Source organism: Symphalangus syndactylus, chromosome X (genome assembly GCF_028878055.3).
Source record: "Symphalangus syndactylus isolate Jambi chromosome X, NHGRI_mSymSyn1-v2.1_pri, whole genome shotgun sequence".
Taxonomy (NCBI): Eukaryota; Metazoa; Chordata; class Mammalia; order Primates; family Hylobatidae; genus Symphalangus; species Symphalangus syndactylus.
This window is the reverse complement of record NC_072447.2, coordinates 64,069,815-64,096,987: the sequence shown is the minus strand read 5'-3', so window position 1 is coordinate 64,096,987 and position 27,173 is coordinate 64,069,815. Positions and strand designations below refer to the sequence as shown.

The 27,173-nt window shown below is 43.3% G+C and overlaps 1 protein-coding gene and 1 pseudogene across 2 annotated transcripts in view; one reads left to right on the top strand and one right to left on the bottom strand.

Annotated features, from left to right (window-relative positions):
* The window catches only part of SHROOM4 (shroom family member 4), a 228,776-nt gene that overhangs the window by 162,776 nt on the left and 38,827 nt on the right, over positions 1–27,173 (top strand). The window contains exons 1-3 of one of the 2 annotated variants that reach the window (XM_055268329.2): positions 15,767–16,079; positions 21,083–21,217; positions 23,738–26,228. In XM_055268329.2, the coding sequence (XP_055124304.1) occupies positions 21,162–21,217; positions 23,738–26,228 (2,547 nt within the window). In that variant the 5' untranslated portion in view covers positions 15,767–16,079; positions 21,083–21,161. Of the gene's footprint in view, positions 1–15,766; positions 16,080–21,082; positions 21,218–23,737; positions 26,229–27,173 lie in introns of those variants that run through there. The other variant, XM_055268327.2, reaches the window with a different exon arrangement.
* LOC129476533 (uncharacterized) lies at positions 9,662–9,762 on the bottom strand (annotated as a pseudogene).

The window sequence follows — 27,173 nt, the reverse complement described above, 5'->3', positions numbered from 1 at the left end:
AGGTCTAGGCTGCCATGTTAATGAATTTGGACTTTTCCCATGAGTACTAGGAAGCCAGTGAAGAATTTTAAGCATGAGAGTGGCAGGACCAGATTTGCACTTTGAAAAGATGTATTCATTGGCATTTTGCAGGGAGAAAAGAGGCAGGTCAGCCAGTTACAAAATGAATGCTATAGTTAAAGTGATTCAGGGATACAGTGGAGTGGCAGATTTGAGAATTATCTAGTCTAGGAGGTAGAATCAATAAGTCTTGGTGCCTGATTAGACAGATGTGAGGGGTAAATAAGAGGAAGGAGTCCAGAGTGTCTACCAGATTTCTCACCTTAGTAAATGTCACCTGCCACCAGCACCAGCAGAAGAGTGGGAAGGTGTCTTAGTTCATTTATGCTGCCACAACAAAATACCTTAGAGTGAGTAATTTATAAAGAACAGAAATTTGTTTCTCACAGTTCTAGAGGCTGGGAAATCAAGACCAAGGCACCAGCAGATTCAGTATCCAGTGAGAGCTATTCTTTGCTTCAAAGGTGGTTCTTTGTTGCTGTATCCTCACATAGAAGGAAAGCAAAGGGGAAAAATGCTGTGTCCTCACATAGCAGAAGAAGTAGAAGGGCAAAAGAGGCAAACTCTTCCTCAAACCCTTTTATAAGGGCACTAATATTATCCCTGGGGGCAGAACCCTCAATGCCTAATCCCCTCCCAAGGGCCTTCTCTCTTAATACCATCACCTTGGGAGATAAGTCCCAATATGAATTCTGAAGGGACATACATATTTAAACCATAGCAAAAAAGAATTAGTTTGGTTTTGTAAAAGTTGATTTTTAAGTGTTTCTTTTTTTCCCAAAGCAATACTTGCAGAAGGCAAACCATTCAAATAGTACAAAGGCATATACAATGAAAAATGAGTCCTCTACACTTCAGGGGAACATTGTTAACATACCATAATGCTATATTATTTTCCTTCTGAGGAAGATAGATTCACCTACCCCCACCTTCCCAACCCACTCCCCACTGAATTTCCTCATTTCCTTACTGCAAAGATAGTTCAACATACACAAATCAATAAATGTGATATACCACATTAGCAGAAGGATAAAAGTCTTATGATCATCTCAATAGATACAAAAAAAGAATTTCACAAAGTGCAGCATGCTTTCATGATAAAAAAAAACTGTCCAAAAATTAAGTATAGAAGGAATGTGGCTCAATATAATAAGGATATATATGAGAAGCCCACAGCTAACATATTCCATGGTGGAAAGCTGAAAGCTTTTCCTTTAAAATAGGGAACAAGACAAGGGTGCCCATTTTCCTCACTTCTACTAAACATAGTACTGAAAGTCCTACCACAGCAATTAGGCAAGAAAAAGAAATAAAAGCCATATCAATTGAAAAGGAAGAAGTTAAATTGTCTTTATTTGTAGGTGACATGATCTTATACAGAAAACCCTAGAACTCCACCAAAAGACTCTTAGAAATAATAAAAGAATTCAGTAAAGTTGCAGGATACAAAATTACCCTGTAAAAATCAATAATGTTTCTATACACTAACAACAAACTTAGAAATTTTAAAAATGATCCCATTTACCATAGCATCAAAAGAAATCGAAAATACTTAGGAATTAATTTAATCAATGAGGTAAAAATCTGTATACTAAAAACTATAAAATATTGATGAAATAAATTAAAGAGGACACAATAAGACAAATAAATAAAAAATAAAGATATTCCATGTTCATGGGTTAGAAGAATTACTATCATTAAAATGTCCATACTGCCGAAAACAATCTACAGATTGAATGCAATCTCTATCAAAATTCCAACTACATTTTTTCACTGGAATAAAAAATTCTAAAATTTGTAAGGGACCACAAAAGACCCCAAATAGCTAATGAAATATTGAGAAAAAAAAAAAAAAAAGCTGGAGGCATCATACTACCTGATCCCAAATATACTACAAAACTATAGTAATCAAAGCAGTATGGTACTGGCATAAAAATGGAAATACCATTCAATGGAACAGAAGAGAGAGCCCAAACATAAATCCACACATTTACAGTCAACTGATCTTCAACAAAGGTGTCAAGAACACATAATGGGGAAAGCACAGTCTCTTCAATAAATGGTGTCATGCAAAGGGCTAATATCCAGAATCTACAATGAACTCAAACGAATTTACAAGAAAAAAACAAACAACCCCATCAAAAAGTGGGCAGAGGACATGAACAGACACTTCTCAAAAGAAGACATTTATGCAGCCAAAAAACACATGAAGAAATGCTCATCATCACTGGCCATCAGAGAAATGCAAATCAAAACCACAGTGAGATACCATCTCACACCAGTTAGAATGGCCATCATTAAAAAATCTAGAAACAACAGGTGCTGGAGAGGATGTGGAGAAATAGGAACACTTTTACACTGTTGGTGGGACTGTAAACTAGTTCAACCATTGTGGAAGTCAGTGTGGCGATTCCTCAGGGATCTCGAACTAGAAATACCATTTGACCCAGCCATCCCATTACTGGGTATATACCCAAAGGACTATAAATCATGCTGCTATAAAGACACATGCACACGTATGTTTATTGCGGCACTATTCACAATAGCAAAGAGTTGGAACCAACCCAAATGTCCAACAACGATAGACTGGATTAAGAAAATGTGGCACATATACACCATGGAATACTATGCAGCCATAAAAAATGATGAGTTCGTGTCCTTTGTAGGGACATGGATGAAACTGGAAAACATCATTCTCAGTAAACTATTGCAAGGACAAAAAACCAAACACCGCATGTTCTCACTCATAGGTGGGAATTGAACAATGAGAACTCATGGACACAGGAAGGGGAACATCACACTCCGGGGACTGTTGTGGGGTGGGGGGAGGGGGGAGGGACAGCATTAGGAGATACACCTAATGCTAAATGACGAGTTAATGGGTGCAGGAAATCAACATGGCACATGGATACATATGTAACAAACCTGCACATTGTGCACATGTACCCTAAAACCCTAAAGTATAATTAAAAAAAAAAAAAAAGAAAATTCCAAAAACCAATTCAAAGTTGATTAAAGACTTAAACATAAGACCTTAAACTCTAAAACTACTACAAGAAAACATATGGAAAAGCTTTTTGACATTTGGCTTTGGCAAAGATTTTTTGGCTATGGCCCTAAAAGCACAGGCAACAAAAGCAAAAATATGTTGGATTGCATCAAATTAAAAATCTTCTGTGCAGCCAAGGAAACAATCCACAGAGTAAAGAGACAACCTGCAGGATTGGAGAAAATATTTGCAAATCATATTTGATAAGGAGTTAATATCCAAAAGATATAAGGAAATCAAACAAGTCAATAGTAAGAAAACAAATAACTTGATTACAAAATGGGCCAAAGATCTGAAGAGACATTTCTCAAAAGAAGATATATAAATGGTCAACAGGTATATTTAAAAAAATGTTCAACATCACTAATCATCAGTGAAATGCAAATCAAAACCACAATGACATATCACCTCACATCTGTTAGAATGTCTATTATCAAAAAGACAAGTGTTGGTGAGGGTGTGAAGAAAAAGGAACCCTCATACACTATTGGTAGAAATGTAAATTAGTATAGCCATTATGGAAAACAGTATGGGGGTTTCTCAAAAAACTAAAAATAGAACTGCAAATGAAATCAGTATGTTAAAGAGATGTTTGCACTCCCATGTTTATTACAGTACTATCTATGATAGCCAAGATATGGAATAAATCTAAGTGTCCAACAACACTTGAATGAATGTGTTATAAATGAATGAATAAATAAATAATGAATTTATTCTTTATGATGAATAAAGATGATGAATAAAGAAAATGTGTTATATATTATATATTTCATATATAAAAATATATGAAATAAATATATATACACACACACACATATACAATGAAATACTATACAGCCATAAAAAAGAAGGAAATCCTGTCATTTGTACAACATGGATGATACTGGAGGACATTATGCTAAGGAAATAAACCAGGCACGGAAAGACAAATACCACATGATCTCATATGTGAAATGTAAAAAAGCTGAATTCTGACCCAGCAATCCCATTACTTGGTATATATACAAAAGAAAATAAATAATTCTACCAAAAAAGACACCTGCACTTGTTTGTTCATTGAAGCACTATTCACAATAGCAAAGACATGGAATCAACTTAGGTGCCCATCAATGGTGAATTGGATAAATAAAATGTGGTATATATACACCATGGAATACTATGCAGCCATAAAAAAGAATGAAATCACGTCCTTTGCAGCAACATAGACAGAGCTGGAGGTCATTGTCCTAAGCAAATTAATGTAGGAACAGAAAGCCAAATACCACATGTTTAGCTCCCACTTATAAGTAAGAACCAGTGGGTACTCATGGACATAAACATGGCAACAATGGACACTGGGGCCTACTAGATAGGGGAGGGAAGGACAGAGGGGGACAAGGACTGGAAAACTATTGGGTACTGTGGTTAGTACCCAGGTGATAGGATCATTCATACCCCAAACTTCAGAATCACACAATATACCCATGTAACAAACCTGCACATGCACCCCCTGAATCTAACATAGAGGTTGAAATTATATTAAAAATAATAATGATAATAAAATGTCAAACTCATAGAAGCAGAGGGTAGAATGGTGGTCACCAGGAATCGGGGGGGTGGGGCAGGAAATGAGCTGTTGATCAAAGGCTATAAAGAAAGCTTCAGTTGAAGAAGAGGAGTACGTTCTGGAAATCTAATACACAGAATAGTGACTGTAGTTAATAATGTATTGTATACTTAAATTGCTAAGAGAGTAGATCTTAAATGTTCTCACCACAAAAAATGACAAGTATTTGAGGTTATGGATATGTAAATTAGCTTTATTTAATCATTTCATGATGTTTACATATATGAAAAATATATTGTATATTATAAATATGTACAATTTTATTTGTCAACTAAACCTTAATAAAGCTATACAAAATGAAATGAACAGCTTGATGAACTTGAGGTTTGTGAATGTAAGTATCTCACAAAGAGAAATTTCCTAAGGGCTTATGTGGAACATTGTGGAACCAGACAAAAGCCTTAATGAAAAGAAGCCTTACCAGGGAAGTACATATATGGCAACTGCTCACCAGCACTTATCTCCCCCTGACAAGGGCAGCTGTGATTCAAGAATTGCCCTCTTGGTCCTGGGAGCTTCCTCACCCTAAAGAAGAACATTCCTGTCCCTGGAACCTAAATACTTTTTAAGCAGCTGCCCTCTATTATACACATAGCACTGATAGATAAAGGTAGGCTTCCAGCCTACCTTGGAAAGCAGCACTCCACAAGAGCCAAAATAGCAGCAGCCCGTATTTAGAAGAAGTCACTTGAAAATCTGTTTTAAAATGTATGCTACAGTAATGGTTCTCAAACTTATGAGCGTGCATTAGAATCATCTAGAGGATCCACCATGATCAAGTCAGCTTCATCCCTGGGATGCAGGGCTGACTCAGCAAACGCAAATCAATAAATGTAATCCATCACATAAACAGAACCAATGACAAAAACCACATGATTATCTCAATAGGTGCAGAAAAGGCCTTCGATAAAGCTCAACACCCCTTCATGCTAAAAACTCTCAATAAACTAGGTATTAATGAAACATCTCAAAATAATAAGAGCTATATATGACAAACCCACAGCCAGTATCATACTGAATGGAAAAAAGTTGGAAACATTCCCTTTGAAAACCCACACAAGACAAGGATGGCCTCTCTCACCACTCCTATTCAACATAGTATTGGAAGTTCTGGCTAGGGCAGTCAGGCAAGAGAAGGAAATAAAGGGTATTCAAATAGAGAGGAAGTCAAATTTTCCCTGTTTGCCAATGACATGATTGTATATTTAGAAAACCCAATCATCTCAGCCCAAAATCTCCTTAAGCTGATAAGCAACTTCAGCAAAGTCTCAGGATACAAAATCAATGTGCAAAATTCACAAGCATTCCTATATACCAATAATAGACAGAGAGCCAAATCATGAGTGAACTCCCATTCACAATTGCTACAAAGAGAATAAAATACCTAGGAATACAACTTACAAGGGATGTGAAGGACCTCAAGGAGAACTACAAACCACTGCTCAAGGAAATAAGAGAGGACACAAACAAATGGAAAAACATTCCATGCTCATGGATAGGAAGAATCAATATCGTGAAAATGGTCGTACTGCCCAAAGTAATTTATAGATTCAATGCTCTCCCTGTCAAGTTACCATTGACTTTCTTCACAGAATTAGAAAAACGTACTTTAAATTTCATATGGAACCAAAAAAGAGCCTGGATAGCCAAGACAATCCTTAGCAAAAAGAACAAAGCTGGAGGCATCACGCTACCTGACTTCAAACTATACTACAAGGCTACAGTAGCCAAAACAGCATGATACTGGTATCAAAACAGATATATAGACCAATGGAATAGAACAGAGGCCTCAGAAATAATGCCACACATCTACAACAATCTGATCTTTGACAAACTCGACAAAAACAAGCAATGGGGAAAGGATTCCCTATTTAATAAATGGTGTTGGGAAAACTGGCTAGCCATATGCAGAAAACTGAAACTGGACCCCTTCCTTACACCTTATACAAAAATTATGATGGATTAAAGACTTAAATTTAAGACCTAAAACCATAAAAACCCTAGAAGAAAACCTAGGCAATACCATTCAGGACATAGCCATGGGCAAAGACTTCATGTCTAAAACACCAAAAGCAATGGCAACAAAAGCCAAAATTGACAAACAGGATCTAATTAAACTAAAGAGCTTCTGCACAGCAAAAGAAACTATCATCCGAGTGAACAGGCAGCCTACAGAATGGAAGAAAATTTTTGCAATCTATCCATCTGACAAAGGGCTAATATCCAGAATCTACAAGGAGCTTAAACAAATTTAGAAGAAAAAAAAACCATCAAAAAGTAGGTGAAGGGTATGAACAGACACTTCTCAAAAGAAGACATTTACGTGGCCAACAAACATGAAAAAAGGCTTATCATCACTGGCCATTAGAGAAATGCAAATCAAAACCACAATGAGATACCATCTCATGCCAGTTAGAATGGCAATCATTAAAAAGGAAACAACAGACGCTGGAGAGGATTTGGAGAAATAGGAATGCTTTTACACTGTTGGTGGGAATGTAAATTAGTTCAACCATTGTGGAAAACAGTGTGGCAATTCCTCAAGGATCTAGAACCAGAAATACCATTTGATCTAGCAACCCCATTACTGGGTATATACCCAAAGGATTATAAATCATTCTACTGTAAAGACACATGTACACATATGTTTATTGTAGCACTGTTGACAATAGCAAAGACTTGGAATGAACCCAAATGCCCATCAATGATAGACTGGATAAAGAAAATGTGGCACATATACACCATGGAATACTATGCAGCCATAAAAACGGATGAGTTCATGTCCTTTGCAGGGACATGGATGAAGCTGGAAACCATCATTCTAGGTAAACTAACACAGGCACAGAAAACCAAACACCACATGTTCTCACTCATAAGTGAGAGTTGAACAATGAGAACACATGGACACAGGGAGGGGAATATCACACACTGGGGCCTGTCACGGGGTAGGGGGCTAGGGGAGGCATAGCATTAGGAGAAATACCTAATGTAGATGATGGGTTGATGGGTGCATCAAACCACCATGACATGTGTATACCAGTGTAACAAACCTGCACGTTCTGCACATGTATTCCAGAACGTAAAGTATAAAAACAAAACCAAAATTCATATTGCTGGGCCCCACCCCCAGAGTTTCTGATTCAAAAGGTCGAGGATGGGTCCCCAGAATTTTCTTTCCTACAAGTTCTCAGGTGATGCTGATTCTGGTCTATAGAACAACTTTGAGAACCACTATTTGGGGGTTGGGGGGACACAGAAATTTGGAAGCAAAAAACTTGTGTTCAAGCCTTATGTGATTTATTTCACCTTCCGAAGCCTGAGTTTCTTCTTTTCTGAGGTGGAGTTAGTAAGGTTATGAGAATGAAATGGAATGGTGTATATGAAAGTTCTTTATGAACCGTAAATGTTGCATAAAAATATTAGTAGTTAGATGGCTTTACAAATGGTACTTGCTGCCACACCTCCACCACCACCACTAAATTTTCTTGTACTTTTGTTCCCTCTCTAGCCAACTTTGTCCCACCAAGTCTATCAGGCAACTGGAAAAGAACTAAAGCCAGGAAGGCCCTGAGTAGTGTTTTTTTTTTTTTTTTTCCAACACACTGGGCATGGCCTTGATACTGACCTTGACTTGACTTCTCTTTTCCTTTGCCTGGCCTCCTCTCAAACTTGCTCCTGGTTCTTCCAGCCCTGGTCTACTCTCACAGCAAAGAATAGCTCCCAGTGCTAATATTAAGGGTAAAAAACTGTCAGATGGAATTTTTAAAAAATAGTAAGACAAAAGAATCCACTGCCAAGCAGCAAAATTATGTGGAAAAAAAGCATTTTGCTAGGTTGGTGGGCTCTAGGCTGATTTCCCTGAGGGAAAAATCTAGATCTTTGAAATAGTTAAGTGGAATCACAAGTATAATTGCAGATTCCTAATTTAAGAATATGTCAGACAGTTATATCAGACAGTTGCCTGGGTAAATGATATGTCCATGTAGAATGGTGACATTTTTCTTTAGAAACCTCTTTTTATGGCCGGTTGCGCTGGCTCACGCCTATAATCCCAGCACTTTGGGAGATCAAGGTGGGCGGATCACGAGGTCAGGAGATGGAGACCATCCTGGCCAACATGGTGAAACCCCATCTCTACTAAAATACAAAAAAAAAAAAAAAAATTAGCCAGGCGTGGTGGTGCGTGCCTGCAGTCCCAGCTACTCGGGAGGCTGAGGCAGGGGAATCTCTTGAACCCGGGAGGTGGAGGTTGCAGTGAGCCAAGATCGCACCACTGCACTCCATCCAGTCTGGCAACAGAGCAAGACTCCATCTCAAAAAAAGAAACCTCTTTTTATTTAAAAGGTAATACATGTGTAGTGTATAAAATCTAGAAATGATTTAAAAGTATGAAAAATAAAAATAACCCTTAATTCCACCACACAAAGATAAATACCCACTGGTACAATATTAGTACATTTACATCCGGCCTTTCAATATGTGCATGTCTGTATAAGAATATGTATATATATGCATATATAGTTCTTGAATTGGACTTGTAATATGTTCAGGTTTATATACAATTTTTAAATTTGCCATTATATTGTGAGCCTTTTTCGGGATCATTAAGTAGTCTTCAAAAACATGGTTTGAAATGACAAACTATTATTCCTCCATGTAAATGCACAATATATTCTAACTCTTCCTGAATGTTGGACAGCTAGGATATTCCAAATTTTACCATTATGAATAACCCTGCAGTGGAAGACACTTCAAGTACATAAATAAATGTGTACATCTTTAAAGGCTTTCTTAGGACAAAATCCTAGGAGTGGAAAAACTGGATCAAAGGATATGAAATTTCTTAAATATAATTCACATACCATAAAATTCACTATTTCAAGTGTGTAATTCAGTGGATTTTAGTACATTCACAAGGTTGTGAAACCATTACCACTAATTGCAGTAAAAATACAGAGCATTTCACAAATTTGCGCATTATCCTTGTGCAGGAACCATGCTAATCTCTGTATCATTGCAATTTTAGTATATGTCAGCCAACGCAAGCACAGTAGGAACATTTTAAATCTTCTGATAACATATGCCAAAATTCCCTTAAGCAAGTGTGTACCCATTTCCATTCCCACCCAACAATGTATATCTATTTCCCCACAACTTTGTCAGCACTTGTCTTTAAAAAGTATTGCCAATATCACTGAAAATGGCATTTCATTGTTTTGTCTCTATTGCCAGCTCTTCTTCCTCTTCACTGAACTATAGCTCTGCAGAGATCTATCATCCCCCGTCTCCTTTGCATACATTCACCATGGGCAGTCACATCCACGGCAATAGCCTTGGCTGCCTCCTCTGGATAGTGACCGCATGTCCATACCGTGCCCCAACCTCTTTCTAGCACTGCAGTCCACACATCAAGCTGCTCGCTGGGCGCACCTACCTACAGAATTTGCTAGCATAACAAACTAATATCTGAAATCAAACTCATGTTTCCTGAAGCTGGTTCTTGCCTATGACTTTGCTATTTAGATTAGTGATATCAGCCTTCTAGGTGCTTCACAGTCATCTGTTCTCTCTGCTTATGTAATTAGTGGTCCAACGCTATTGATTCTGTCACATTCTTCCTTTCTGCTCCATCCCCACTGCCATTGCTCTGATTTTACCTTTTATTGTGTCTATTCCATTAGCTTACTCACTTTTCTGTGCTTCCAGTATCTATCCACAAAATTTATCCTACACATGGTTACCATAATAACTTTCCTATAATACTGCTCGTACCATATTGCTCTCCTACTCTGGAACTTCCAAGGGCTCTCTCTTGCTTATTGGATTATGTGAAGTAAAGGCTTTAACTTGACTCTTAAGGCCCACCATGCTCTTGCATCATTCTAATTTAACTTCCTCTGTGCCTTATAAAAACTGTGTTTTCTTTCTTCATAGTATTCCTGTGCTTCACACTTCTGTTCATGCATATCTGGCATGGCCTCTCTCCCAGTCGTCTTCAGTGGTGATTGTATTGACTCTTCCAAAATCAGCTCAGAGGCTCTGGGATGCCATTCTTGATTCAAGCAGCAGTGCTCTCTCCTTCTTTGGACTCTCATTTTGTTAGCATTCCCTTTCTGATACTTCTGACATTCCATCCTTTTTAATGGTTTTCTAGGTATTTTTCATCCACCCTCTACCACACTAAATTCCTTGAGCACAGGGATTATTTCTTCTTCATTTTGGCATGTTGCCTAGTACCTCTCCAAACACCTTAAATGTAGATAGAGGAGCTCTGTAAATGCTTGGACAAAACAATAGTGAAGACTGCCAATTTTCTTTTTAGAGCCCCTAATGACTCAGTTTCGGGAATGAATACTGTGCTAAGAAGGTACAGATGCCAGGTGACTCAAGTATCATAGCCCATTCTTTTTTCTTCATTCTCCATATTCAGTCCATCAACAAATACTGTCAGCCCTACCTCTTCAAAATACCTCTAATCAAATCTCTTGTTCTTGTCCCAACTGCTACTTTCCTAGAACAAACCACCATTATCTCTTACCTATAGTAGCCCCTTTAAATGGTTCTCTGGCTTCTACTGTTGACCCCCACCCCCTACAAATCCATCAGCCAAGTCAAACCTTTATAAAACTTACATCATGTTAGTCCCCTGCTTAACAACCCCTAACAGCTTCCCATTTCACTGAGAATAAAATTCAAACTGTTTCAGCCTTTGGAAACTCCATGATCTGGCCTATGCACCTCCCCAATATCATCTCCCACTGCAGTCCACCTTGCTCACTGTGCTCCAGCTCTGCTGGGTGTTGGCTCCTCCTGATTGTCAAGTTGTATCAAAGCAGAGTGACTGGGTGTTCTTGTTTCTATTGGGGTACTAACTGTTGTTGGCTATTGTCCTAGGGCTCCGTGTCTTTAGTAGTAGAGATGACTTGGGGAGTGGCCAGAAGTAGTTCTGAGGACTTTGAGACTTGACTCTGGGGAAAACCTTTATGGATTCCGTCAGACCTCTGAAAAGTGGTAGGTCGAACAGTGAGTTTGAACTGAAAGAGATAATGGGCTTCAAGGAGGAAGAAACGAAAACTGGTATTATTCCTACAGCCTCTTTCCCAAGGGATGCTATAAATGTTACTGATAGAAACCAGAGCTGGAGGACAAACATCCTCCACCTTCTTTATCGCTTTGGGTGTTGGTTTAGGAAACTGGGCATCATGGCAAAAACTTTAAGGCTATCTGTTGAGTCAGATGGTGCACTGTGAACTTGATGCCATTTTCCCTATGTGCTCCTCTGAAGTCTCCCTTAGCCCTCTGGTGTTGCACCCTTAACTTTTGTACATAGAAGGGAGAGGGAAAAAACCTCTTTCATTATTCAGATTCTGGACTCGCTCCCCTTGCTCCTAGAAGCTTCGAAATATTCACTATCCACCTCTTTGCCTTTAGGATCATTGACAAGATCAGCCAGCTTTTTCCTCTTCTGTCAGTTAAACAAGTCTATGATTGGTATGTTTTATCACACTATATAGAAAAACTAGAAATTTCTCTCCAGCCCATTCTGAAAGAGAATCCCGAGTACTACATTTCTAAAGTACTAAGCATTTTCCTACCCGCTGCTATGTGCAGAGCTTTCCCGAGTCATCTGTATGGTTACTTCCTGCCAACCTTCTTTGGAAAAAGAGGTGTCCCCCTGTGTCTTAAAGATTTCAGTGTGAAAATGGAGAAGTGGAAGCAGAGGGTCAAATGTAATGCCCTAGCCAGATGATGTTATCACTCCCTATGCAAAAAGACAAAGAGCACCCGTGACACACACCACAGAATTTGGGGGGAGTCTTTATTTCCACTCGAACATTCCCTTCTTTTCTTATTCCCTACCCTGGGTTTCTTTTTAGCCAGGGATGGATTCTGAGGTGGAGGGTGGAGAGGGGGACCCAGCAGATTTACATGGAAGAACTTGAACTGGCTATTCAGAGGAGGTGGAGAGAGGAGGGGAGGCGGGGAGGCAGAGCTGGGTACCAAAAGCCCCTTCTCCAGAGAGTATTCATCTCTCAGATGACCCAGATTATAGCTTTCCCAGACTGATGAGAAAGCCATTGTCCTGAAAGTTCTCTTTCAAATTACACACACACACACACACACACACACACACACACACACACACACACATTTCCCCCCTTGGTTAGGTCTATAATAAGGAAGGGTTTCCTGATTACCAGGCTGCAAGGACCCCAGCCAACAGTGGGTGGGGGTGGGCCTTCAGAGCTCTGTGTCCCTCCATGGTGACCAGGCAGCTTTTCCCCTCTTCTGTCAGATAAACAAGCCATGCATTGTTCTGTCCCCCGGCTTGTCTGTGGGCTTCCCTTCCTGCTGAGCCTGCCAGAATGAGCTTGGGCTTCTTCGTGTGGGGCAGGTGGAATGTGCTGTTTGGAGGGAGGCTGGAAGAGCCACAGAAAATAAACAGAGCTAATCAAGGACGTTATTTTGTGCTTCTATTTATACAAATACTTTAAAAAGAGGAAAGTACCCACACTCTGTTATGGTCCAGGCCTCAGGTTGAGCACAACCACAAGCAACAGGGGTCACATTTTCCTTTTTTCCCTAAGTTAGAGCAGAGCCATGGTTCTCTTTCTGCTCAACTTCTCCCAAGTATCTCTTCAGGGGTCTGCTGGGAGCCAGGCTCAAAGACAGATGGTGCTATCGGAAGATACCGGGGTGACAGCTGACTAGGGCAGCCGGAGACTGACTCCTTTCAGAATTGGTCCACCTCCACCCCTCACCTCTCACAAGAACCTTTATAAGGCCTCTCCTGGGAGCCAGCTTCTGGCTTTTCTGCTGCATGTGCCCACCCTTCTGTGCCCCCATGCCAAGTTCACGTCTCCCGAGTACTTGGAAAAGAAGCAGTCATCTTTACCGTCCCCTGAGCACAGGAGGTCATACTTGATCATGTTATCTGGAACTCAGCTCTGTTAAATGGGAGCATATGCCCTTTTCCCTCCACCGCCTCTCCCAACCTCTTCCCCAAATCCCAAACTGGCTAAACCGCTCAAGTTTCTCTCCCATCTTCCCTCAACGAAGGATTTCTTGGGTATACACTGTCTGTGCCCACCTGCCTACTCCTCATCTGATGACATCCCAACTCTCATCTTTGCACCCTTTCTCCCTACCTCAGCCAGCCCCATGAACATGCTTGCACCTCTAGTCACAATTTCTTCAGCCTCACCTGGCCACTGGCAGGGTCACACTGATAACAAACCAGTTGCTCTTTATTTTGTTAGGAAGTGGGGATTGGCAAGCTTCTTCAGGCAAGGGTTTGCATGGGCTGGGCCACTGAGCAAAAGGAGAAAGACGTTTGTCGACCAGAAGAGCAAGGGCGGCTGGACACCCAGGCCTCAGGAATGAAATGAAAAGAGATTTTAACCTGATGCATTTTTTGGACCAGATTATGTCCTGGTGTATTGCTACTCAAAATGTGGTTATCACACCAGGAGCATCAGTATCACTCTGGAGCTTATTAAAAGTCAGAACCTGGGCCTCGCTGAATCAAAATCTGCATTTTAACAAGATCCCCAGGTAATTAGTATGCCCACTACAATTTGAGAGTGCTGTTCCAGAGTGTACTGGGTTTGGCGTTTGAGCCTTCTCTTATCTAGTCCTTTCTCTTTTATCTTCATTTGGATTGAAGAAATCAGTTTTCTTATTGCTAATGGTACCTCGCTCATTATTATTTTGCATACGGGTAATATTAAAAACAGATAGCATTTATTGAGTGCCTGTCACATGCCAGGCATGTTTTATAGATGAGGAAACCAAGGTTCTGTGACATGCCCAAGGCCAAACAACTAGTGAATGGTAGAGCTGAGACTGTAAGCCAGATCCATATGCTCCTCAAAGCTCCCAAACTTTCCCCTATACAGTTGATAAAAGTCAACCCAGACTCTCCTGTGAGTTACAGAGGGAAGAAAGGGGAAGGGGCCTCCAGGCATGATTTCCCCAGAGAGGAAAGGCCCTAGCATACTTCATGTCCTAAGGGAGTTTGCATAAGCCCTCTCAGGAGCCAGAAATTACTGGAATTGAGGCCAGAGGCCAAGGGAAACTGGAATAGGGAATTAGGAGTGTTAATGAAGGAAAACCCTGACTCTAATTCCCCAAGATAAATTAAATCCTGGTGCCTGAGCCTAGGCTTAGGGGGTACGACAAATCCACATAGGGCTGCTCTGGATTCTGGCTACTGTGCTAATCACTTAGGGCATCATTTGGAACTTCAGCCTAGGGCCTAGGACTACTACGTCATAGCATGCTAGAGCGGGAAGGGTCACTTGTGACGATTGAATTCAATGTTTTATTTTACAGGGAGGAAACAGAAGCCCAGAGAGTGGGAGTAAGTTGCCAGAGGTCAGAGTGAATTCATGGCAGATCCAGGGACACTGACCCCAAACACCACATTTCCAGCATTGCTAATGGGCACCTTTTCTGGAGTTGAAGTCTCTGGTGTAAAATTGGGTTTTCTTTGGATCTGCTCAAGTCCCCACAGGAAGTGCAGACCCCTGTAAATACATCTGAAAATGTTTGTGAGCCTTCGTATCTCACCAGGACCTTCACCTTGGAAAATCTCTCAGTCACTTGCCCCCAGCTGCATAAAATCAGCTGGAGTGCTACTCCTCTGGACCTGGAGGCTGCTGGTCCTGGCTTATCTGTACTTTTCTGGGGCCCAGAGGACCTGCAGAGATGGCTGGGTGGGGTCAACTCAGTCCAGGAAGCACAGGAATTCTTTTAAGTGTATGTGTCTGGGGTATTTTTCTCTCTCACTTACGTGTATTTTTAAAAATTCTTTTTAGACACCCGCTTTATCTTTCCCAAACATCATTTCCTTGCTCCTTTCCTGAGTTCTAGCAGTGGCTGGGGGCCCAGCTTCCTTATTGGCCTCTGAGCTGCCAAGGGGGTGGGCCAGGGCTCAGAGGAGGTTGGAGTAGGGAGCGGGGGGCTGTTTATGCTGCTGGAAGTGCCTTTCATCCTTTCCTTTGCCACCAGGGTGCTGGTTGGTTCCTGGAGCAGCGTCTTCACTCCTATCCAGCTCTTGACACTGGCTTTCATTCCCTAAGGCTGTGGCCATATCTAGGTCCATCCAGGCTGATGGTCATACCTTGCCTTCAGTGCTGCTCCTTCCTGTTCTTAGAACTGGAAACTGACTGTGCCTGAGCCCCTTGGATCACACTCAACATCTTGGGCTGATGGTCCCTCGCCCCAGAAGGTCTTAACTGGAGGGCAGATGGGTCCCAGCTAAGGGAGGACGCTGGCTGGAGGGTTTGTCAACGAGAGTCTGAGCTAGCCGGATACCCCGCTGTCTCCCAAGCCATCTCTCCACCCTGGGCAACTTCCATGGTAGGTACAGCCAGTAGCCATGGCTGCTGCCACTCTTCCCCCTCTTGCTTGCTTTCTTCAATATCTCTTTCTTTTTGCTTCCTAAGAAAAGCATTTTGGAGCAATGAAGGATGGGATGAGGTGTGTGCTTATTGATAGTGCCTGAGCCAGCCTTAGGAGAAAGGCAAGCACTGGGGTCACTGCCTTCACATCTTGGCCTAGAGCTGCATGGTTGGTCGTAGGCATTTTCTTACTTTTCTGTTTGTTTCTCCTCCTCTCTCTCCCCACTGCCTATGGAGGGAATGGTTTCAGCTCTAGGACTAATGAGACCTCCCTTTGCTGACTGCTTCTTGAGGGAATTGCTATGGGAAACCTCAGGAATACAGGCTTTTTCAGACAGACTCTTCCTTGGAGAGGAGGGGTCGTGTGGTATCCTAGGAAAAAACTGGAGGATCTAAGTTTCATTCCCAATTCTGCTGGTTATTAGCTATGTGCTCTTGGCAAATCACTTAAGCTTTATGTATCTCTGGTTCTCCATTTGTAAAGTGGGGATAATAACTTTTACCAGCTGGACATAGTGGCTCATGCCTGTAATCCCAGCACTTTGGGAGGCTCAGGCAGGAAGATTGCTTGAGGCCAGGAGTTCAAGACCAGCCTGGCCAACATGGTGAAACCCCATCTCTACAGAAAATACAAAAAAATTAGCCGGGCACTGTAGCATGCACCTGTAGCCTGTAGTCCAAGCTACTCAGGAGGCTGAGATAGAAGGATAGCTTATGCCCAGGAGTTTGAGGTTGCAGTGAGCTATGAGTGTGCCATTGCACTCCAACCTGGGCAACAGAGCCAGAGAGGCCCTCTCTTAATAATAATAACATAATAAAACTGTTTCACATAAGGGAGAGCGATGATTAAATCAGTTAATGCATGTGAAATGCTTAGTGCCTGGCACATCTTGAATGTTCAAGAAGTGGTCCTTGCTGTGTGTTTTCTTTAAGTTTATACAGTATGTCAGGCACTATGCTGATTGATTTCACACATGGGACTGCATTTAATCCAAAACATAACTCATGAAAAACAGATGGTCATCTTCCCCATTTTGCAGATAAAAAATCTGCAACTCGCAGAAGTGACTTGCCCGTAGCCACACAACTACAATTTGAATGCAAGTGTGCACTGACTTCAAGTCTAGGGCTATTCCAAACTAATAATAGGCCAAATAGTAGACCATATAGATAGTTTATTCTCCTGTCCCAAACTAGGGTTAGAAGGCTCTAGCTCTGGCTCCAGCTTCCTCTGTTTGGATTTTTCTTCTTCCAGCCTTTAGTTTTCTCTGTGTCCTAAAAGCCCCCACTTCCCTCTTCTGTCTACTTTGGGATTGTTTCCTACTCCTGGAGAGACCCTAGAAAGAGTAAGGGGCCAGCCAGGTGTGGTGGCTCACGCCTGTAATCCCAGCACTTTGGGAGGCCGAAGCGGGTGGATCCCCTGAGGTCAGGAGTTCGAGATGAACCTGGCCAACCTGGTGAAACCCCATCTCTACTAAAAATACAAAATTAGCCAGGCATGGTGGCACATGCCTGTAATCCTAGCTACTCAGGAGGCTGAGGCAGGAGAATTGCTTGAACCAGGGAGGCGGAGATTGCAGTCAGCCGAGATCGTGCCATTGCACTCCAGGCTTGGCGACAAGAATGAGACTCAGTCTCAAAAAAAAAAAAAAAATAGTAAGAGTCTTTGTAAGGTATGTTTCACAGTGTGGCAAGGTAGTGGTATAGTAGAACCTCAACAGTGGACGGTACCCTAGGTGTGGGTACTCCTGAGCCATCAAAAGGTACAAGTCTGAGCTAATAACCATTATTATAGTACCTGCTACTTACTGACCACTTGCTGTGCATCAGGCTGTGTCCCAGATGCTCTGAGAATACTATCTCTAATCCCTACAGTCACCTAGCCAGATAGGAATTATTGTTTCCTTTCTCAGATAAGAAAACTAAAGTTCAGATGGGTTAAGCAACTTACAGATACACACATCTAAAGTGGCAGAGGGGATTTGAACCTACATCTGTCTCACTCATTTTTCACCCACTGCCTACTGGCTTGGTATAGTTGGTGAGATGAGACTGACACACATGAAATGATGATGGGCAATATCAAATATCATATTATTATGGACCCGTTTGTGAGGGCTAGATTACCCTGAACAAGCTTCCTGGAGGAGATGGTACTTGAGCAGTACCTTGAAGAACAGGTAGGATTTAGGTTAACAAAAGGAGAGGGGGCATTCCAGGCAGAGGGAACAGTCATAGTCATAACTATGATTGGTTGAGGCCTTGCCAGGCCTGATTCAAAGCAGTTGCATTGTCTCATTTGATCTTTCAACAATCCCATTTGGTACTATTATCCACGTTTTACTGCCATGAAAACTAGGGCTCTGAGAAGTGAAGTCACCTGTCTAAAGCAACAGAGCTAATGAGTGGTAGAGCAAAGGTGGTCTGACCCCAGAGCCTGCGTTAGATCGACAGGAATATCAACAGCAAAGGCACAGAATCAGGAAGGGACAGAGCTGGTTGCAGGGTGTGATTGGAGCAGAGACATGAGAGATTGAGCTGATGGGTAAAGATAGCTTATTGAAGACTTTGAAACTCTGATCTAGTTTACGTTTGATGTGGGACAGAGTAAGAAATAGGGAGCCAGTGAAGATTCTTGAATAGGAGAGTACCCCAATTCAGTTGGCGTTTAACATGATATGACCTAAAAGCGGTGACTGGAGGTAGAACAAGGGAGACAGGCTGACAGACTTCTGCAGTATTTGGGGCATAAAGTTTCAAGGCCTGGACTAGAACAGGAGCTGCTGGTGGTGGGTTCTGGGAGAAGAGCTGTGGTTCTGTCTAATGGCCACAGTGAAAATGGAGTGGGGGTAGAGAGAGAGAGAGAGAGAGAGAGAGAGAGAGAGCAAACCAGGACCAGAGAAACATCATAAAAAAAAGAGTCAGTAGAACTCAGTGTGGGATTGTATGGTTAGGGAGAAAGTGACACCAAGGCTGACTGCCCTCACTTTAAACCCAGAGCTCCAGAATCCTAAATATGGAAAAAGGCTTGAAATAGGAAGGATACCCTGTTCTCCACTATATCCTCAGTGCCTAAAAGCGCAGGACATAGTAGATACCCATGGTACATAGTACTACTACTGGTAGATCCTTGACAAATAGTTGTTGACCGGATAACTACCTGGTAGCAGCAGCTGGAGAGATTTCCCGGCAGTGTGGCTTTGTGTGTAGGACTCCAGAGCACGCATAGCCCCCAAAGTCTCCTTGTGCCTTCAGCCCCCACTCTGGGCACTCTGAAATCAATAATAGAACAATGTGATTACAAAGCTAGGGGCTTCACCTGGCTTTCCTCCGCTTAAATCTTAGCCACTGTTGCTGACCTGTGGCTCTACTTCCTGGCCTTTGACAAACAGCTTCTCCTGCCCTTCCTCTTATACCTCCTGGTCTGTGTCTGGCCTATTACCACTCAATCCTTGTTTTCCCCAGCAAGGCCATTCTTCTGAAGACTATCTTTTTAGGCCTTATTCCTCTAGAGCCTTGTACTACTGAGCTCTTCTATGCTTCTGCTGGGGTGAGGGGCATTTCCAGCTAGGATGGAATCCTCCAGCTTGAGTGTGACCATGAATGCTCCTGGGAGGTAGAGAGCTGCTTTATCTCATGATATAGCCAGCTTGTTGAAGGCAGGGGCCCTTATCCTATTCAACCCTGTACTACCAGTGCCTATTCTGGACCCTGGCACAGTAAATATGAATAAATTGATGAAAAAGAATTTATCTATTTACTTCTGTATCATCTACTTATTTATCATGTTTCTTTTACTCTGCCATTCATCTCTTTCTCTATCATCCATTTCTCTCTACTATATATTTCTCTACAATCTTTCTCAGAGTTTTCTCTTTTTCTGTCATTTATTTTCCTTCTATCACCTCTCCTTCTTATCTCTATCATTTGCCTGGCACTTCCAGCATCTCTGTCTCTCCATTCTCTCTCTACTCTCCCTCCTTCTGTCATTCTCCCTCCCATCAATCACCTTTTTATCTCCTGGCATTATCCATGCCCCACATGTACTCTTCACCACACTACTCTTCCCCACTTGCAAGGGTGGCAACTGCTCATGCAAAGTATGCCAGGAGACAGGGATGGGTCCTGTATGTGGCAGTCAGTGCAACAGTTGTGGCTGCATTCAGGGCCGTGGCCTCAGGCCTATTTCCCTTTATATACCCCTGACCTGCTGAGCAGCCAGTCTCCTCTGTCAGCCTAACATGGTGCATTCACCACTCTGTTCTATCTTCCCTCACAGGAGTTGGGGCTTCCTGCCACCACTTTGCCTACCAACTCAGGTGTCTCACCTCTGTACCCATCTTATCTTTCACTCTGTCAATACCTATCCCATGCTTTGTTTGAACCAGCTCTGTCTCTCCTATTAGTCTGTAAGCTCTCAAGAGCAAAGACTGTATTGGATTCATCTCTGTAATCCCAGAGTTACACGTAGAGGACACACAGTAAACATACAACAAATGCTTATTCAATGAATGGCTAAAAATTGGAGAATTGACAGCCCAGTGTTGACCTGTTCAAACTTTTCAATCACTTGCCCATTCCTTTCTCAGAGAAAAATGGGAAGATTGACCAGATTGATTTTCTTTCTCGAAGAGAAGTGAGGATGTGCTCACTGTTCATTGGGCAGCAGCACTCATTTATTCCACAAATATTTATTGAACATCTACTATGTGTCTGGCACTGTGATATGTGCGCAGGATACTCTTGTGAACAAAGCAGCCCTATGAAGCTGACATTCCATATCTCCAGAATGAAGGAGACTTGAGAACGAGGAGCTCAGGAGGGCCACTAAGATTCCCACACCAGTTCCTTGCAAGATGTTCTACTTTACTGAAGGAAAAGAGGGGGTGGGGCGGAAGCTGCCTGGGAAGTGATTTCAGCTCTGGTTCCTTAAGCCCACTTCCTGTCCCTTTCTTGCTGTAGGAGGAACGCCCCTGTCAGTAGGCCGCACTCATGGCATGTGGCCAAGCTGCTGGAGGGATGCCCTGAAGCAGCCACCACCATGCATTTCCCTTCTGAAGCCTTCAGCTTGTCCTGGCATTCCGGCTGCAATACAAGGTGAGTCTGGAGCCCTCCCCTCAAGACAGGCTGGAGGGTAGACAACTTGGACACTCCTCCTCCTCTGCTCTAGTCCCTGTTGGATGTTAGAGCCTCAAGTACTATAATGTAAAAGCAAGTGGGAGTCCAGAGTACCTGAGTTCAAGTCCTAGTCTCTTGCTAACTCTCTGTGATTTTGGGCTAGTCCCTTTCCTTCTGGACAATGTTTCCTTGAAATACCTCATTGGGCTTACAAGACACCACACTGTCCTGCTTTTCATCCTATTTCACTAGCTGTTCTTTCTCCGTATCTCTTTTCCTAATTCCTTTCATTCTCCTGTCTCTTAATGTAGGAGGACCCCAGGGCTCAGTTCTGGCCTGCTTTTCTATCAATGGCGACTCACTGGTGCCCTTATCCGGTCTTTATTACCTCTGTCACATAGCCAAAGCCTTCAAAATAGGGACCTTCCTGAATAACCATTGTTGAAACAATTGCCCAAGAGGCAGACAACGTTTTGTTCAGGCTGAGAGCCAGCAAAGGTGCTGCCCTTCACTGCCTTTTCCCTTCCACAAGAGCTTCCCTCCAAGAAGGGATTTCTGTTGCAGGTTCAGAGAAACTAAGGGTTGAGTTTACCCCAATTCGGTGACTTTATTTGGAAACCAAGGGCTCAGGGCAGAGGCAGTTTTGTTCTGGAAGAATATGCAGAAACACACTTTGACATTCTTGAGCTTGGCTCCTGTTTGAGTGAGGATTTGTTTTTGTTTTTGTTCTTTTCAGCAGGAATAGTGGTGGAGTGGGTAGCAGGTTCCCTTGCCAACAAGAAATTGATGGATTCCTTGCCCAGAGAACAAGTGAGCTGACTGACTAAGGGGCAAGGCAGGGAGCAAGAATGAGCAGAAGCTGACCTGAGGGCCTCATGGGCTGCTGCCACAGTTCAACTCTGGCTTTCTAGACTACGGCCTTTCTGAGAGCAGCCTACAACCTCTGGGGTTCTAGTCAAAGGGAGTTACTGGCATGACTTGGCTCAGTTTGGCTTTGTGTGTGGGAAATGGTACTTAAAACTGAAGATTGCATCTGATCCTAGCCCTCCCCTTGGTCTTCCAGGTTTAGCTTTGCTGTGGGAGTTGGGGGAGGCGTGGGTGGGCAGAGACCCCTATACTATCAATACTAGTATTAGAGAGGATCCTGATGACAAAAACTAATAATCAAGATAGTAGCAGCTGCCATGTATTGAACCCTTGCTAGGTACCTGGGCTGTGGTAAGGACTTTACATTTACTATCTGCTTTCATCTACACATCAACCCTCTGATGTAGCTATTACTATTATTCCTATTTAAAAGACCATATGGCAGTAGCGCTAAGACACTGGACTCAGGCCTGATTCAAATTCCAGCTGTGCTTCTTTAGCAGCTTAGTGAGTTTGTCAGTTTACTTTACCTCTCTAAGCTTAAGATTCTTCCATTGTAAAGTGTAGATAATAATCTGTCCCATAAAGATGGGAACAATAGACACTGGGGAATACAAAAGCGGGGAGAAAGGAGGTGGGACAAGGGTTGAAAAACTACCTATTGGGTACTCTGCTCACTTCCCAGGTGATGAGTTCAACTGTACTCCACACCTCAGCATCATGTGTTACACCTTTGTAACAAACCTGTACGTGTACCTCCGGAATCTAAAATAAAGGTTGGAAAAGAAAAAAAAAAAAAAAAGATCTGTCCTTTTCAGCTTGAAATGAAACCTTGTAAAGTGACCGGCACATTGTACGTCCTCAGTAAATAGTCAGGATTGCTATTATCAAGAAAAGAATAGAGGAACACCTGAATTACAGCCCTGTCTGTGCCAGTAGTTAGAGCTGGGTGTTCTTGAGTAAATCGCCACCTCAAAATCACTTCCCTTTGCTGGGCTTGGTTTACACCAGCGGTTCTCAAAAGTGTGATTGCTAGATGAGCAAGCAGTCCCAGCAGCACCTGGGAAGTTGTTGGAAGTACAAATTCTCAGGATTCACCGAGACCTAAACCTCTAGGATGAGGACGAGTGACCCGTGTTTTAACAAGCCCTCCATGTGATTCTGATGCACATGCTCAAGTTTGAGAATCACTGACTTATTTACGAAATGGTCTGGCTACAATTGAATCAGCCCTTTAGGGCCCCTCTCTAATGCTGATATTCTGTGATTGTCTCTTTTGGCAGGAAGCCACATGCTGACTTCCTAGGGACAGGGACAGCCTGGAAGCAATTTCAGACTTGCTAATGTCAGGGAAATAGAGGATAACCCCCATAGAGTTCTCCCACTTTTAGTCTTTGGGGTGTTTCCCCATCTTTTTTCCATATATCATCTTGTGTCCCATTTTACTCAGCCCCTGAGGCACCCCAGTGTCCATCTTCTTCCCTGTTTTCCTTTCTTCCCTTTTTTTTTTTTTTTTTTTTTGCCTACCCTCCTCTCATTTGTGGCATGGGTACCACTGGGCTGGCCTGCCCTCTCCTATAGTAGGGCTGGCCATGACTTCGCTAACTAACCAGTATGCCCTGTGTCTTACAGTGACGTGTGTGTGCAGTGGTGTCCACTCTCCCGGCATTGCAGCACCGAGAAAAGCAGCTCCATTGGCAGCATGGAGAGCCTGGAGCAACCAGGCCAAGCCACCTATGAGAGCCATCTGTTGCCTATTGACCAGAACATGTACCCTAACCAGCGTGACTCAGCCTACAGCTCCTTCTCGGCCAGCTCAAATGCTTCTGACTGTGCCCTTTCCCTCAGGCCAGAGGAGCCAGCCTCTACAGACTGCATCATGCAAGGCCCAGGGCCAACTAAGGCCCCCAGTGGCCGGCCTAATGTGGCTGAGACCTCAGGAGGTAGTCGGCGCACCAGTGGGGGCCACCTGACCCCCAGCTCTCAGATGTCTTCCCGTCCACAGGAGGGATACCAGTCAGGGCCTGCCAAAGCAGTCAGGGGCCCACCACAACCTCCAGTGAGGCGGGACAGCCTTCAGGCCTCCAGAGCCCAACTCCTCAATGGAGAGCAGCGCAGGGCATCTGAGCCTGTGGTCGCCTTGCCACAGAAGGAGAAACTGAGCTTAGAAACTGTGCTACCCACAAGGAACCCTAATAGGTTCTGTTGCCTCAGTGGGCATGAGCAAGTGACAAGTGAGGGCCATCAGAACTGTGAGTTCAGTCAGCCTCCTGAATCCAGCCAACAGGGCTCTGAGCATCTACTGATGCAGACCTCAACCAAAGCTGTTGGATCCCCAAAAGCCTGTGACAAAGCTTCCAGCATGAATTCCAACCCACTCAATGAGGCTTCTGCAGAGCTAGTGAAGGCTTCTTTTGGCAGACCTCCATATCTCATAGGACCCACAGGGCATCGCCATAGTGCCCCTGAACAGCTGCTGGCATCCCACCTGCAGCATATGCACCTTGATACCAGGGGCAGCAAAGGGATGGAGCTCCCACCCGGACAGGATGGGCACCAGTGGACTCTGTCCCCTTTGCACAGCAGCCACAAAGGGAAGAAAAGTCCATGCCCCCCTACAGGAGGAACCCATGACCAGTCCAGCAAAGAAAGAAAGACCAGACAAGTGGATGACAGGTCTTTAGTTTTGGGACACCAGAGCCAAAGCAGTCCCCCACATGGAGAGGCTGATGGACACCCCTCAGAAAAAGATTTCCTGGACCCAAACAGAACAAGCAGAGCAGGTAGTGAATTGGCCAACCAGCAACCCTCTGCCTCTGGCTCCCTTGTTCAACAAGCCAGGGACTGTTCTTCAACCACTAAAGTAGCTAGTGGCACAGAGGCAGGTGAAGAAGGGGACAGTGAGCCCAAGGAGTGCAGCCGGATGGGTGGTAGGCGAAGTGGAGGGACCCGGGGCCGCTCGATCCAAAACCGGCGGAAGAGTGAGCGTTTTGCTACCAATCTGCGTAACGAAATTCAGAGGAGGAAGGCCCAGCTCCAGAAAAGCAAGGGTCCCTTGTCACAGCTGTGTGACACTAAGGAGCCAGTGGAAGAGACCCAGGAGCCCCCAGAAAGTCCTCCACTCACTGCCTCTAACACATGTCTTCTATCTTCATGTAAAAAACCTCCCGGCACCAGAGACAAGCTCTTCAACAAAAGCATGATGCTCAGAGCTAGGTCTTCCGAGTGCCTCAGCCAAGCCCCTGAGAGCCATGAATCTAGGACAGGCTTAGAGGGACGAATAAGCCCTGGCCAGAGGCCTGGCCAGTCCTCTTTGGGGCTGAACACCTGGTGGAAAGCACCTGACCCATCCTCCTCAGACCCTGAGAAAGCACATGCTCACTGTGGAGTCCATGGAGGTCATTGGAGATGGTCTCCAGAGCATAATTCACAGCCACTTGTGGCAGTAGGCATGGAAGGCCCTTCCAACCCAGGTGACAACAAGGAATTGAAGGCTTCTACTGCTCAAGCTGGGGAGGATGCCATCCTCTTGCCTTTTGCAGACAGAAGAAAGTTCTTTGAAGAGAGTAGCAAATCCTTGTCTACATCTCATTTGCCAGGTTTAACCACTCATAGCAACAAGACTTTTACCCAGAGACCAAAACCTATAGACCAAAACTTCCAGCCAATGAGCTCCAGCTATAGGGAATTGAGGCGCCATCCCATGGACCAATCATATCATTCTGCAGACCAACCATATCATGCCACAGACCAATCATATCATTCCATGTCACCCCTTCAGTCAGAAACTCCCACTTACTCAGAATGTTTTGCAAGCAAAGGTCTAGAAAATTCCGTGTGTTGTAAGCCACTACACTGTGGTGATTTTGATTACCACAGGACCTGCTCTTACTCCTGCAGTGTTCAAGGAGCTCTAGTCCATGATCCTTGCATTTATTGTTCTGGGGAAATCTGCCCTGCCTTGCTAAAGAGAAATATGATGCCAAATTGCTACAACTGCCGGTGCCACCACCACCAATGCATTCGGTGTTCAGTTTGCTATCATAATCCTCAGCACAGTACCCTCGAGGACAGCAGCTTGGCACCTGGCAACACTTGGAAACCCAGGAAGCTGACAGTGCAGGTGAGGACTTGGCTCTTGGGTGGGTAACCTTCATTATTGTCTTTGAGAGGAGATAGCTAGGTAAATCATTTAAAAATATAACAATTATAATTCCTTGAAACTCTACAGCACTGGCTCCAGTAGTTGTTAGCTTAGTAACCTTGAACAAGATACTCAGCCACCAAAATTGCAGTTGTCTCACCTTTAGAGTTAGATAAAAGTAACTTTTGCTTCATAAAATGGACACAACTGAGATTTATATCCTGACTATAAAATTGATATCTGAGTGACCCAAAGCAAGTCATTCAACCACACAAATTTGAAGTATGTAATTCTAAAGGGAAAAAATAATTTTTCCATCATAAAATAGCCAGTATTAAGAAGAGTCTCACTACCTCATCTCTAAAATGGAGGAATATCATGGCTGCCTCATGGATCACTTGTGAGAATCAAATGAGATTGTGTCTATGGAGTTCTAGGCCCAGGGCATTTTACAAAATATCACTTATTGCCTCCCATTTTCTACTTCAGAAGTATTTAGAGATGCAAAATTTGCAAATATCCCCAAGCTTTGCTTTCAGAGATCTGACTTGTTGGGTTTTTAAAAAGACAAATCCTTTCCCCTTTCTCCATCCTGTCTCTGTTGGAGACCCAGGTCTAAACTGGCTGCTCTTATATCCCGGTTATGACCTATTACCATAACACAAGCCACCACCATCCCCCAGGCTACTTCTGGGAGGACTCCCTAGGTCCTTGCCTACTCACTGCCAAATTACTTCCCCATGGCATCCCTGATGCCATCTTTTGGCCGGTGCATTCAAACCAGAAGCTAATTCCTGTGTTCAGCTGTTGCATACACAGGCACTTTTGAAATGACTTAGTATCTGAATTTGCTCAATATATGTCCTTGGTAAAAAGGAACTTCAAGAGTGAAAGAAGCCTTACACAAAATACTATGAACTCTAC